Source organism: Ruditapes philippinarum, unplaced genomic scaffold (genome assembly GCF_026571515.1).
Source record: "Ruditapes philippinarum isolate M1 unplaced genomic scaffold, ASM2657151v2 ctg4123_1_1_1_1, whole genome shotgun sequence".
In the NCBI taxonomy this organism is placed as follows: domain Eukaryota; kingdom Metazoa; phylum Mollusca; class Bivalvia; order Venerida; family Veneridae; genus Ruditapes; species Ruditapes philippinarum.
Window position 1 is genome coordinate 275,626 of NW_026861050.1, and position 14,533 is coordinate 290,158.

A 14,533-nucleotide genomic window follows, 5' to 3' on the forward strand; every position below is an offset into this window, starting at 1 on the left:
TGGAATTTTGAAACATCCGCAGATGTGTTCATATGGTGGTTATCATGGAACCTTCAATGTGACACGTAAGTGCCATTCCATGAAAAGCGGCATATGGTCCCAAATTTAAAAAAATGCGTGTGCCCTAAACGAGAAAACAATGGGCGGAACTAAATAAAATGAAATTTTTAAAGGGGATTAGAGGTTATGAAACAGCATATCACAGATAATACGCCAATAGACAAATTTAAAAAGCAAGCCACATATCTTAAGGGTGATTCAACAGTATTCAAGTGAGGAATACTGGAACCACCCAACAAGAAAATAGCCGAATAGAAAAAAATAAATAAATTATAAGCACAACAAAAATGTCGTGCTGAACGATCTTTAAGGATCGGAAATATAACATCTCTGATTGAATGTACGTGGCGACTTTTTACAGCCTCCACACGGCACAAACAACACTGATGTGGCGATAAAATAGAGAAAATAAGAATCCCTAAAGAAAGCCCATTTAAAGCTCATTTAAAGTCGTGCTTAGACACATGTTTATTTAAATTCTTTATGGTTTGGTTGCTGCGATACATATATACCTTAAAACTGCATGTATATATCTATACACAAATATGATTAAAATCGATCAATTTGATCACATATGTATCGTATCATTGAGATACATTGCATGTATAATGTAATAACTTAAATTAAAATCGTTTAACTGCATTAATTTACATGGAGTTGATAATCAGTTACGTCATGTAGTTCAGATAAAATAATTGTTACAAAACTCTTGATAGCAAATGGAAGATAAGGTGTCGTTCTAAATTAAGGATAGAGTAATGAAATTCGGATATGAATTGTTTGCATATCTTTATGCTGTCGGTGAGTAACCGGAGACTTCACTATTGTATTAATCATCTAATGGGGCGTCCGAGGCCGAGTGGTTTATTTCTTTGTCTTCAAACCACTTGCCCCTCACCGCTGTAGGTTTGATTTTCGCTAGAGGCTTATTCTTTCATGTGAGGAAGCTATCCAGCTAGTTTACGGAACTTCGGCGGTTCTACTCTAGTGACCGGTCGTATCTGAAATAATGCACGGAGGGACAACTGAGGTTTCCCCCCACCATTAAAGTCGCTATATGCCCTTTAATGTGCTGGTGCGACGTTAAACCCACAAATATAAATAAAAATCGTGTAATCTAAAAGGTTAACAGTCACTGCAGAACAGATAATAATACTGCAACAGGAAATATATTTCTAACACTAAAGTCTCCAAATGGAAATTTAAACAATATTGATATAAAAATGTGTTAATGAAATAGTTTTAGAAATACCACATTGTAGTGAAATTATAAGAAATGGTGCAAGTTTGAGCGCACTTGAAGAGTTATGTATATACCCGAATATGGTATTTAGTGTGGTGCCCCAACACTTTTTAAAGTCTCACTCATTAATTACACAGAGACTTGGGACGTGGAGCTCAAAACACATTTAAATTCCAAATGAAATGTTTATTTGTCAATCCCAGCACATATACGTATCATATATGTTAAAAAACTTAATATAAGTCGTTTTGGGGAAAAAGACCCACACATTTCAACGTCTATAATAATACACATTATTAAAGACGTTTAAATATGATTTTTAAAAAACGGCTTATGATTATTACATGTGCCACAAATGACAAATATTCATTTTATTTGGAATTTAAATGCTTTTTTGAGTTCCACACCCCAAGTGTCTGTGATTAATTATACCACACTAACTACTTCACTTCACTTCCTGTCTGGATATTCTGAACTATTTTCTCGTCTATTTATCTCCCTTTTTCCATGCCAAGATATTTTCTTTTAATTTGACATAGTGATTATTTTTTAGACATTAAACACGCTGAACCCCTCTTAAAAAACCTTCACTTGCTACACTACATTGTACAAATAGTGATAAAAAGTGATATCAATGCCTAGGAAATCACTGATATCGGTATTTTTATATTACGAACATTAACTGGCGTTGTAATTCTTGTTTTCTTTTTTCAGTTTCAGTCTTGGCACCGTGCTCGGTGAAAAGTGCAGGTATTTACTTCCTATGCTTTCGACTTTATAATTTAAAAAAATTCTATTTGAAAGACCCTGCCGTAACATATCTTGATCATTATGTATTTAAAATTTTAAACATATTTTCGATTGTTTCGATTTCCTTGATTCAAATGTATTTTAAAGTTTTAACAGACGGTATACATGGATGCAGAATCTTGATACTTTATTTCCAGTAAATATTGTTCTAACGAAAGCTCATGAAGGCATAAGTACTGGTTCCTTTGAAGATTTTAAGCCGACACGATTCTCCTTATATTTAGATTCTAACTTTCTAAGAGCATTAGCGATGCCATTCAAATCAACAATTACAGACTGTACTTCTTTCAACAATCTTTATTTTTATTTTCAGACCACTCTTCTCTGGCCGAGGTTGATAATCTAGGTAGTGTTGCCACGTGTTTAATTAGGTGCATGGGCTATGGTATTCGTTTGTTTATTATCACCACTGATGTCAGGAAACCATCACGTATAATACATGCAGCCAATAGGCATTTACTTTAGAATGAACTTTGATTTGCCTAGAACTATTAAGTAATTCATTTATACTCAAGGATTGCATTTTCGTATTTCTGCCAACAAGTTTTCTTGATTTTACATATCTTTTCAACGAGAAAACACGTGTATAGCTTTTTTGGTGCGATTGAGCATTATTCATACATTTGTTGGGTTTATTTTTTATTTCACAGTAAAATGTAGTTTTGATAATGATATATGCAATTGGCGCCAATCTACTGGTGACGATTTTGATTGGACATTGTTAAGTGGAAACACGCCCACTACTAATACTGGACCGCCTACAGATCATACGTATAGGAACTCCTCTGGTACAATCACAATATTCCAAATAGTAGCATTTCGTTTTATCAAATATTGCACCAATTTAACGTATAATACTGATAGATGTTTATAAATTCCATACAATTTTATCATTGAAGCATACGTTGTATATGGCCAAAAACCCATCGAAAATTACAAAAATACACTCAAAGACACACAATTTGATATGGCATAAAATTATAATTCATACATGTTCAATGCTTATGTAGATCCTTAATTGAATGTTTATGTATGGAAGAAAGCATTTCTGTTATACGACTTTCCCCTACTAATTAACGTGTCCACTAGTGCCGAGAATAATGCACGGAGGTGGACCTGAGGTCTTTCTTCGCCAGTAAATCTGAAAAAAAACGCCATGTGACATTCAAACCGTGTGACTTAAAACAAATAAGCCTTTACGGCAACATAATTAAGTTTCGCATTCAAATGATACATGTAATAATAATTGCATCGCCAATACATATTTCATCAAATTAAAAACGAGCTGTGCATTTGTTTTATTTTTTTTTCAAAGGAAAGTACATATTCATCGAGACATCAGCACCAAGGCAATTGAACGAGAAAGCAACACTTATCAGTCCGCTGATAGATACGTGGAACAATAACTATATGTGTTTTAGCATGTGGTTTTATGCATACGGTTCCAATATTGGTAATTTACAAATTGTTCGGAAACAATCTCAGTATGAGAATAAAACAGAAACATTATGGACAAATAATTTCCAGGGACCTTCATGGCAGCACACATCTGTGACAATTTTGCCGACAGGCCCTTTTCAGGTATTTCAAACCTATTGGTAGGGTTCTTAACATGGAGTCTCTGTCATTTACTTACACAAGCCTTCCAAGATACTTTCTTTCGGTTGTTAACAATGTCTCATAAAAAATGGTTCACGCCAATTTTTGAAAGTTAAAGATATACTATGCTCATCTTAGAGTAAAATATTTTAATCACAGAAATTTATTGAAATTTATGAAATTCTTACTGAATATGTCTAATTTGAATACATGTAAAAAATGAATAAATCATGTATAAAAAGCTGCATTCAAGTAAAGTTGGTCTTTTCTTAAAAAAACCCTGATATTTTACTTTTTAATGACACTATACTGGTTGGGGACCATCAACCGGACACTTTTTGAACATTTTTCTATACAGATTTAATAATTTCAACCCTAAAGACCTTGTTTGACACAGTACAGCTAGGTTCTTCTCCTAACTAACAAACTAGTTTGTTTATTTCTGATTATATTGACACTTTTATCTGAGGCCTGTCGTCGGGGGGTATCTAAATTACCTAAATTGCCCACACTACACTACCATGTGTCCGGACGGATATGTACATGACGTGATTTAATTCAGACAAAAGCTTGGGTGTTTAATTTTTTTATTTTTAACATGACATACAATATATCACCAGCAAATGCTGAAATTTGAGATATTCTTTTGTTTACTCTGCAAATGATTATAGGTGGTATATGAGGTCACGTATTGCACTCTTGATGCCCCAATCTTCAGTGTCAACATTCTTGAAATATACACTAACATATTACCGTTTACGGAAGTTGAAATAAATTTTATTAATCATAAAAGAAACATGCATGTTGATAATAAAGTGACTGATAGATCGTAAACCACTAAACAAAGAAAAAACACTATATTAAGCATTTTCAGGGCCGTCCGGGTTTGATGGTTGTCCGGTTTTGGTGGTCTCCAACCAGTATATTCATATTGTGACCATCATATAGTGTGTAGAATTTTAAACATTACATAGAGTCAAACCCTCGTATCTTATATTTAGAAAGAGCCTGTGTATAAATTATCAATATTTTCTTATAATTAGCTATAGAGTTGAAATCCAATTTAATACAAATATGAAATTGACTTTGAAATAATGAACACTCTGATTAAAGTCAGCTTCTATAATTAATGTTTTTCTTTAGGTAAAACATAAGATTTAAAAACTTATTTAAGTCGGATTGAAAAATACGAATAATTTATTTTATGCTTTTCAGTGGATTACTGATTTATCCGTGAAAATTATATTTGATAATTTCACAGTGAATATTATCAAAATATAATTTCACTTTTTTCAATGACGAAACTACTTTTTTAAGATTTTCCCTATGTGGTACCTCAATTTTATTTTTACTGACAATTCTGACAATATCAGGCTGTTAAAAAAATAGCAAAGCTGAAATAAATAACTTAAATGTCAAAAGTAATAAAGAGAGAAAACTTACTTCTATTCCTTCAAATTCCAATCACAAAATTTCGTCTCTAAATTTTTTTGTTTCGTTTTTACAGTCTGAAAAATACATTCCTTCCCCATGCAAAACTGCTCTTGATGACATTTGGGCATATTAAAGTATCCTACGAGCAATAACTGCCGTATGCTTTATGAAAAATTGAAAAGCATTGACAGCTATCACTCGTAAAATAAGTAAATTAACCCAGCGTTCCTTACAAATTATGCCTTAGGCTTAGCAAGCTTCCAAGTTTTCCATTTTCCTAGCTCCTTTTCTGAATGTTTTCACTTCTGTCAACACTTCTTTTTTGTCTGTTACAATCCTCAAATAAGTTTTCTTTCTTTTAAAAAGGTGTATGACTAACAAATCCAAATTATATCCTTCTGTATCTTACACAATTATTTTCCTCCCATGAAATACACGATTTTAAAAAATGGCTGCCGTTTACATTTTACAAAGCCAGGTCTAATATAAATTCGCAGTAAGTAACAGAAATATGGATGGATGGTTGGACTTTTTCTCCTACAAGAATTGTTTGTTTTTATTATTAAAACAAGCGATCATTCATATTTTTTTAATAAAATGAATAAATATGACATTCATTTAACCTTCATTGGCGGACTTATTTTTCAGCTCAAGACTTCTTGTTTTTAATGAGAAATTCCCTCTAAATGGGGCTCTCAATGGGGGAAACAGATTTTAATATTAACGTTAAAATTATGGAAATTTCGTTTTAACTTGTTTTAAAGCATAAAATAAAAAGAAAATTTGTCTGTTTGTTGTGTAAGATGTAATTTCATTTCATCTCGTGAACTTTAAAAACAGTATTCTCACTCGTGGCTACGCCACTCGTGAGAATACTGTTTTTAAAGCCCACTCGATGAAATAAAATTTCATCTTACACACAAACAAACAAATATCCTCTATATAGATGATGTTTGCATATGTTAAAATATGTTGTTGTTTTTTGTACCAGATTATAATAGAAGGAACTGTTGGAGACGGTTACCTTGGAGATATAGCAGTTGACGATGTTGAAATAACCGAAGGAAATTGCACTGCTAAACTCGTAAGGATTATATGTATTGCAATGGTATTAATGTGTAATTATATAGTTTTATAGAGTAGAACATTGTACTACTAGACAACCACATTGCCAATTCATCGATAAATTTGCTTTCATTTAACGATTTACTAAAATGAATTTTAATAAAAGGCGTAAAATAACAATTAATCCGAATTAAAGTGTAGAACACATATATGGGTAAGTAAATAGAATGTAATGAAATGACGTATGGCTCTAAAACAATGAGCTACCACTTACTTTTTTCAATTTATTCCTAATGATGGATCAAACTTCTTCAAAGTCTTTAAGAGCAGATGTACTACAAACACGAAGGGGAAGTAATCGTAATTTCTGTTTTACTTTCAGAGTCAATGTAAACCCATCACCAGTTGGATGACTTTTAACAAAAAAAATTGAATTTTCTTGAACGATATGCGAGACATTTATTCTTGTTAAAATGGTATATGTTATGTTAAATACATTATTTTACTGAAATGCATGAAAAGATTTGTTTGATCTTCTATTTTATATAATGAATAAATATACATTCTTTGATGCTGGCCCATATGGTATTTTTTCCGGTGGGGAGGGTTAACAAACCTCAACACACACAAATATATTCTTTTATGTTAAAGGGACTCCGCTGAGTTTTTTTTCTTGACATGAAGAGACTGAAAATATCTTTTTCAAGAGTTCTGTACGACTTATGTGGGTTTAGATAAATAACTCTTGTGCAAAATTTCAGATCATTTGCTCACTCCGTTTCTGAGGGATAATCATTTTTATTGCGCAAAGACCCCAAATTGAAAAGCGTTGCAACGCTTTTTACTCTAACCGGCCAAAATACGCATACATATCGATTATTAATTTAGTACAAAGTATATTTACTTATCACATTTAGCAAAGTTTTCCATTTTATAAGCATCAGTTTTATTGATAGGAGAATTCCAAATTTTAATTTTATTATTTTAGGCTATTAGACCTAAGTGGAGACCCTTTAATGCCTAAAGTCTGCAAAATGTCGTCTGCTGGAAGACTTTGTTCTATCAAATATCTCTTTAGGCGAAGGATCATAGTCAAATAAATGAAAGTCCAACTCAAAATTTGCAGCGAATCGTTTTAAAACATCTACCGGCACAGAACGATACATTTCAATAAAAACTTCTCTCTTTTGTTTCTTCAACTTTGAACTATCGGAGTTTCTCCAAGCACTTTTTGCAGTTTCCAAGAACATTTCTTTACTGATTCTTGCCGATGCATATCTTGTTAATGGAAATTTTTTATCCATGCCAATTAAACCTCGCATTTGAAGCTTCCTCCAAATTCTTTGCAAAGCTTCGTGCCAACCCATACATCTTAGAATATCTTTTCGCCAGCTGTACGGACTAAATATACTGTCTTCAAGTGCATCAAAGACAGACTTTTCCTTTAAACCGTCCTCAAGAAAAGGAATTGCATTCTCTAATTGAAGATTTTCAAGAACCGGAAACATGTCTTCTCTGAACGATTCCATTTTACCTGAAATATTTCATGTAGGGAACATATACGTATATGATAATCATAATGCATTAAACGAGATTAGTAATTAAGAACAACGTGTTATGTTTCACTGTAAAAACAGATTTTGTTTCGCGAGTGATTTAATTTCGCTAATTTTGCCAATTGACGAATTACGTGAAAATTGATATTCACTTATCAATGGAGCTGAAGAAAATTGGTGCAAAAAAGGAAAATATATGTATTGCAATGGATAACAAAATAACAGTTTGGCATACATGATCAATAAAATATTGTATTCCTAGAAACTTTCGCGGCAATATAAATATTTCGCGGTTTTCATAAGAATGGAGTTTTCGCGGAGACAAACTTTCGCGCAATCACGGTGATCGCGAATTTCGGGAATATTACGTCTCGATGTTAATGATGGCTCAAAAGGAGGACAGAGTGCTACCTACCGACGAAGGTAAAATTCACAGTACATGGCACACACATTTCTGTAGCAGGTAAGAAATGGGGATCAGCTTTCCTGAAGTTCTTCACGGACCAGGTAACAAACTGGACGAACTCCGAGAAACTTGCGTCATGGTAACACGTGCTATTGCTTTGTTTCCTAAACAACTGTATAGAAGGTTTTCCAAACTGATCCCAAAATTGCGGGTTGGGAACGAAAATTTTGTCAATATATGCTGAGAGAATCCGATGGAAAGGGTTTCTTACGAAAAAGAATTTAAAGTCGCTTTTAATATCAATCGTCGTTTGATTGGCAACTGGATGAATGAAATTTTGAGATAACGCCTGATATATTGAAACTTCGTAAGGGTGATTTATTTCATTTCTATGCAAAGTTTGATAAATGGCTCTCCTCCAAAAGGTTGTACCGACTTTCTCAACAGGGCAGTACAGACTTCGGTTTTCAGATGCCAACTCCATACGCTGTATCCAGAACGGAATGTGATCTTTTTCTCTAAATGGTTTTTGGAGAGACTTACATCTTTTCCTGACTAATGAGGCCAATTTGAAGCCCGATGAACTCTTGGCCTGCAAATATAGAACATTCACCTTTGCTAATGTTAATGTATTTGATGTGTATATAATTAGAATTCGATGTTAAAAAAAGAAAAGAAACAAAATAGCCTGGAAGAGGCAATTTAATGAGTATTGCTTATTTTGAACATAATTAAATCAGGATTTGGCTTTATAAAGGGTATTGCCTATTTGAAAATGTAGTCTTATGGTTACAATTAGATTTTTATTGCAAATCTTTATATGGTTTTGCTCTTATTAAGCAATAACCATGCAAGTCGAATAATTGTTTTGTTTAACATTCACCATGCCAAATTGTTGTAATGTTCTCGTCCTTATATGGAAATAAACACTGTTCATATAAGGGTTTATTTTCTATATATCAAAGGCAAATTTTTATCTGTAGGAGGCCTCGCAGCAGATTACAAAGGTGTGCCGGTTGACTCGATACCTATGGCATACATTTGTACGCACATCATATCATTATATTAATAAATATGCAATGTTTTTCGATATCTGCAATTGGTGTGATATTCAAGGTCCCTATTCAACTCGACCAACTTCATCGTATCAAGGTTAATAATCAGTCAACTAATTTTATACAGATGATAAACATATTTTCCATATAAGTATAATTATTTTAAACTTATCATTATTATACAAGCGGCAGTACTTGGTGAAATAGAAACCTTTGTATATGTAGTTACATTATTTTAAAATTTATAAATGAGCCGCGTCATGACAAAACCAACATAGTGCGTTTGCGACCAGCATGGATCCAGACCAGCCTGCGCTTCTGTGCAGTCTGATCAGGATCCATGCTGTTCGCTTACCAACCCTATTACAAGTAGAGAAGCTGATAGCGAACATCATGGATCCTGATCAGACTGCGCGGATGCGCAGGCTGGTCTGGATCCATGCTGGTCGCAAACGCACTATGTTGGTTTTGTCGTGACGCGCGGCTCATACTAGTATAGGAACATTTTGTTACTTTTAAAGTAAATTGAATTATAATAGATTAGTTTTATACTGGCATGAAATAAAAGCTGTGATGGCGAAATAAATGTTGTTACTTGATAGTTAAATAAAACAAGATGAATGAAAAATATTAAAATACCTTAAAATCTTGTAATAAATTCCTGCGGTTTAATTTCGTTGATGCTGTAAACAAAATAGACCATATCAATAACACTTTCGTGCATATTATTTTCACTGGAATATATTCACGGCGAATATATACAAAAAAAGAAAGAAAAAAAAACACATTTGAAAGATAAAAACACTTAGATAATATTGTGCTCTAAGGTTATTTGTTACATTAAACGGAGTAAATTGTGTTAATAATTAAACCAAAATTCAGTTGTGGTATATAGTCTAAACATGAACATGATATTTTTAGCTCGTCTCTGAAGATATTTTATTCCCTGCGATCTGGAGACCGCAGGGTATTGGTACGCGTTTAACTTTTGAGGCATGGAGGAGCACGTGACCTGTTTTCGGTACATGGAGGAGCATGTGATCTGTAAACCGTACATGATTGGTTAATTAAAACCTGGCTAAATACCGTTTGTCGGTACGTTACGGATTTACCTCTAGGGAACTAGTAAGAGTGACACCTAATTAAGAACAAAAAATTATTACGTGTTATTTCTAATTTTCTATAATTATTTTACCGTTTAAGGTGGAAAAACTTGAATGATGTGTTTGAAAATTATCAATGTTTCTTTAATATGTATCTCAAATTTTACAAACAATAAATTGTTTATACTGAAAATCTACAAAATTAAAATATTCGTAGAGGCATCTGCCATAATAAATAGAGATATTTTCTGCGTAAACTTGTGTGTTTACTTTTTTTTTGCTCGGAATTATTCATAAAAAGGTAGGCCTATTTAATCATTTTCTTAAAAAGAAATAATTGTTTTATGTTCGACCTTCTCCGGTCATCAACGGTCACCAGTTTCCAAATACCTTCTTCTATATTGATCGATGATTGTCAACTATATTCCTGATACAAACGTTTATTTATTTCCCCCCAAACAATGTTGAAAATAGTTAAATGAAATATCTTTATATCATTAAAAATGTTCCCCGCAGGAAACCATTTTACTTGTTTCTTATTTGAACAACTTTCGCGTCCACTTCCTGGATCTAACCAGTACTAGTGACATATTAGGAGACAAGATCGTGACCTTTGTAGGGTCACCGCTACTCTCAGTTGTGATTTGACTGGTTCTTCTACAGAAATATCTTAACATTTAAATGACGAACAAGACAGTTAAAGAGGAAATGGCCTTTATGACAATGAATAAAAACCATTCTCGTGTGCCTTTGTTCAATACTCTACAGCCTAGCACTTTCACATTGAAATTATGTGATTAACATTACAATCAATAAAACTTAAAGTGCGGAAAAAACACAATCAAATAAACTGAACAAGATGATTAACAAGTCAATTGTAAATCCGGTTGCTCGAATTAAAAAAAAACTTTTTTTTTTCAAACTTACTGCTTTCACTCAACTGTCTATATTCCCTTTTCAGCTCGACTGAAATAAAACAAAAATGGCAAACATTTCATTCGTTATTTAAATGTTACTACTTTTAATATATATCCAATGTGTCTTATGTACTTAATTGCAATCAAGGAAAACAGCACGTCTAGGATTAATATCTATTATTATATCACTCTTTTTTATAGTAATTAAAGTTCATTTGCTAAATCAGAAGGTCTTGGAACTACATGCAACATTTTCTGTTTAAAATTATATAACATAATATTACAAGTACATTATCATTTAAATTCAATAACAAAAACATCAACATGCTACTGATCGAAGTAAATTTGATAATTTTTAGCATCAAAACGTTTTTTACATGTTTCTTGCAGATGGCAAAATTTGCCGTCAAGTTGGTTATGATGCCTTGACGATAAAATTGAATTTTCACAGTCATCTATAACTTATATACATATATTATATATTTCTTTATGTGCATTATGCGTATAAAAAATCTCGTATAAATGTATTATTGAAACATTGCATTTCTTTGTGTATTTTACGTATAATAGTTAAAGTAACACGATAATTATCAAAACATATGAAAACAAATATAAAAGCTATAAGTTGTTAAGTTTCAAATCATACACTGGTTTTGCTTGTATAAAAATTAAAGGATTAAATGAGTGCGTTCGAATGTTTATTTTACAACAAACATTTGTTTTATTATTTTAATTTCAACGGTTTGCATCATATGATCACTGTTGTTTATCGAAGTATCGAAAAAAAGACGTTTCAATATTTTATAGCTTCGATTAGTAAATGTACCACACAGATCACTCCATGCAGTGTCTTACAGAATAGAAGAATACTATTTGAAAGACCCTGGTGCATGGTAGAAACTTTTATTCATATTTTATAGTATAAAATTTATCTCGAACTTAATGGATGCTCTATAATAGATGCTGGCACTGTCTCTCCCGAGATTGCAAGTATTAATAATACATTAATTATTGTTACTATCATATATTTGAATGTAGAATCACTCAAATAATTTGTATATTGAATAATAAATGAATGATAACCATTAATCATAAAAGAAAATCGATACTTTCAATCACGTCACCTTGCTATGTAATTAGTAATTTACTTATGCATACATGCATACATGTAATTGTATATATTATGAAAGCTTGTTTATGACTCTTCAGAGTTAATTTGCATGACAAATTGTAATGGCTATAATCAAATTGTCTACTATACAAGACAGTGGTAACGCTTTAAGAAAAGGGAAGTGGTCGCCTAGTGGTCAGGGTGTCTGCCTCTCAACCCAGAGATCATGGGTTCGAGTCCTACTTGGGTCACGACCATGTTTCTTCATAATATTATGACACCAGTACTGGTTAATTGCAGGAAACAGATTCGAAAGTGATTAATATAAGTTTGCAAGAACTTGTTTAGTAATCGAGCTTAAGTCAATATATTTTTAGAACATTTTTTTTCTGTTAAACGTTTAGACGCTTTAACTAATTAAGCTTTCATCCTTTATCCTGAAACTAGTATTACGATTTGAGGTTATAACCCCCCATCCCCCCCCCCAGAAAAAAGAAGGGAAAGAAAACTGAAACAACAATTTTTCTAATACAAAACATTAAGAACTTGATAAAAAAATGATATTTACTTTAAAATATGCATTCGTTCTATTGAAAATATGACAAATCAGGGGTGATAATATGTCAAGACAGGAAACTGAGATAAGGGGAAGTCATTTCGATCAGAAAATGGCTCAAATAGCGTTAATAACATCAATGGTGATCAATTGTAATGGCATCAAAAATAACACGTTAACCTTTAATTCAATACATATTCTGATGAAGGGTCGGTATTATTTGGGGGTCGAAAATACCCTACTTTGCTTTAATTACTGGATATTTACTTAATTTTGTGAGTCAGACCTATGTGAGATTTTGATGTTTTTCGCAGCTCTTTCTTTTGAAACTATCAACATATTTCATGTCAAATTGTGAGTTTCTTCGGTTGGACAGGGAATTCAAGATTAAAGAAAATTATTTTACAAGACAGTTTTATTGGAATGTTGTTTTATTGCTGGTCTAGTATTTTTGTCTGAAATGTTCCTGGTAGATGTATGGCGGCTGAGTTGTGCCATTCGTGTTTCGCCCCGCGACCCCATTATTTCTCGACTTTTCACTTGGCGGGGTCGCGGGGCGAAAACAAGCTAATTAGCGGGGGCGTGGGGCTCCGCGTCCCCGCCGTTTTATTTCTTAAATCTCGCTCCGGGCCATTTCAACTTGTTAATTCTCGACTTTTCGCTTGGCGGGGTCGCGGGGCGAAAACTCGAATGGCACAAATCAGCCACCATATAGATGTGCATTTGCACTTGAAACTATTTAACAGATTGCGCCAGAATGAAATTAAGGATTTTTTTACTGTAGTGTATACACCACTAGGAAGTTTAAATTTTAAAACTTATGAGTTGACCTAGTTTAGATATTTTCGTAAGTAGATCTTAGAGTTAGAGAGTTGATCTTTAATCATATCAGTTGCGAAGCGGCATGTCATTTTATTTTGTATTTCATCATGTTAGGCTTATATTTTCAAATCTTAAATTTGATTTGTTTGTGAAATGTTGTAAAAATCTACATGGGTTTGTGATTTGTGTATAGAAGTTTTGATTCAGTTAGTAAAGTTTTTTTATACAGTAGTGGACAGTTGCAGGAATTTGAAAAGTCACGCAAATGAAAATCTATTTAAATACTTCTTGTGTAGAAAGAGAGAGAAAATGTTGAATGTAGATTAAATATTGTTAACTTCCTTTTGTTGTCGGAGTTAAATAATTGTATTGTTTGGGGAAAATGCTTGACATTGTTCTTAATGAACTTGAAATGAGCCGTGTCACGACAAAACCAACATAATGCGCAGGCTGGTCTGGATCCACGCTGGTCGCAAACCCATAATGTTGGTTTTGTCGTGACACGGCTCAAATGATGTTTCATTTTTCCGGGTTGATGTTGGATTTATTTATATATGAAGTTGAAAACAATTTAGCTTGAAATTAAGACTTGCGTTTTGGTAAACATTTTTAAGTACAAGAATCTCCCGACAATCTGTCAATGAATTTCGGTAAGTGACTTTTTTCGGAGCATAACGAATATTCTTACTAGTCATTTTGACATTTGCTTGAAAGAAAAGTAAAACAATCAAATGATTTGGCTTTTCATGCATAGGGTAACAATTGTAAAAACAACAATAAGTTGTATGACTTCAAA

At 32.8% G+C, this 14,533-nt stretch overlaps 2 protein-coding genes across 2 annotated transcripts; one reads left to right on the top strand and one right to left on the bottom strand.

Moving 5' to 3' along the window:
- The first annotated feature begins 740 nt into the window (after positions 1-740).
- On the top strand, positions 741-6,284 carry LOC132714376 (MAM domain-containing glycosylphosphatidylinositol anchor protein 1-like). The gene is made up of 6 exons (XM_060697237.1): positions 741-861; positions 2,018-2,053; positions 2,427-2,459; positions 2,764-2,901; positions 3,429-3,694; positions 6,138-6,284. Exons 1-6 carry the CDS (start codon positions 819-821, stop codon positions 6,282-6,284), a joined length of 663 nt encoding a protein of 220 aa, XP_060553220.1. The 5' UTR covers positions 741-818.
- Positions 6,285-6,533: 249 nt separating this feature from the next.
- LOC132714374 (carbohydrate sulfotransferase 11-like) lies at positions 6,534-11,293 on the bottom strand. Its single transcript, XM_060697235.1, has 4 exons — positions 11,259-11,293; positions 9,868-9,911; positions 8,183-8,765; positions 6,534-7,745 (listed from the first exon to the last, which is right to left on the bottom strand). Exons 3-4 carry the CDS (start codon positions 8,655-8,657, stop codon positions 7,225-7,227), a joined length of 996 nt encoding a protein of 331 aa, XP_060553218.1. The 5' UTR covers positions 8,658-8,765; positions 9,868-9,911; positions 11,259-11,293; the 3' UTR covers positions 6,534-7,224.
- Positions 11,294-14,533: the final 3,240 nt, after the last annotated feature.

What these genes read in the sequence shown, in the direction of transcription:
- LOC132714376 (XM_060697237.1), top strand. Translation starts at nt 819, where the DNA reads ATGAAATTCGGATATGAATTGTTTGCATATCTTTATGCTGTCG. An exon ending in TGCATATCTTTATGCTGTCG is followed by an intron (nt 862 to 2,017) that starts GTGAGTAACCGG and finishes TTCTTTTTTCAG; the next exon opens with TTTCAGTCTTGGCACCGTGC. An exon ending in GGCCGAGGTTGATAATCTAG is followed by an intron (nt 2,460 to 2,763) that starts GTAGTGTTGCCA and finishes TTTATTTCACAG; the next exon opens with TAAAATGTAGTTTTGATAAT.
- LOC132714374 (XM_060697235.1), bottom strand. Translation starts at nt 8,657, where the DNA reads ATGGAGTTGGCATCTGAAAACCGAAGTCTGTACTGCCCTGTTGAGAAA. An exon ending in TGTGAATTTTACCTTCGTCG is followed by an intron (nt 7,746 to 8,182) that starts GTAGGTAGCACT and finishes GAAATATTTCAG; the next exon opens with GTAAAATGGAATCGTTCAGA.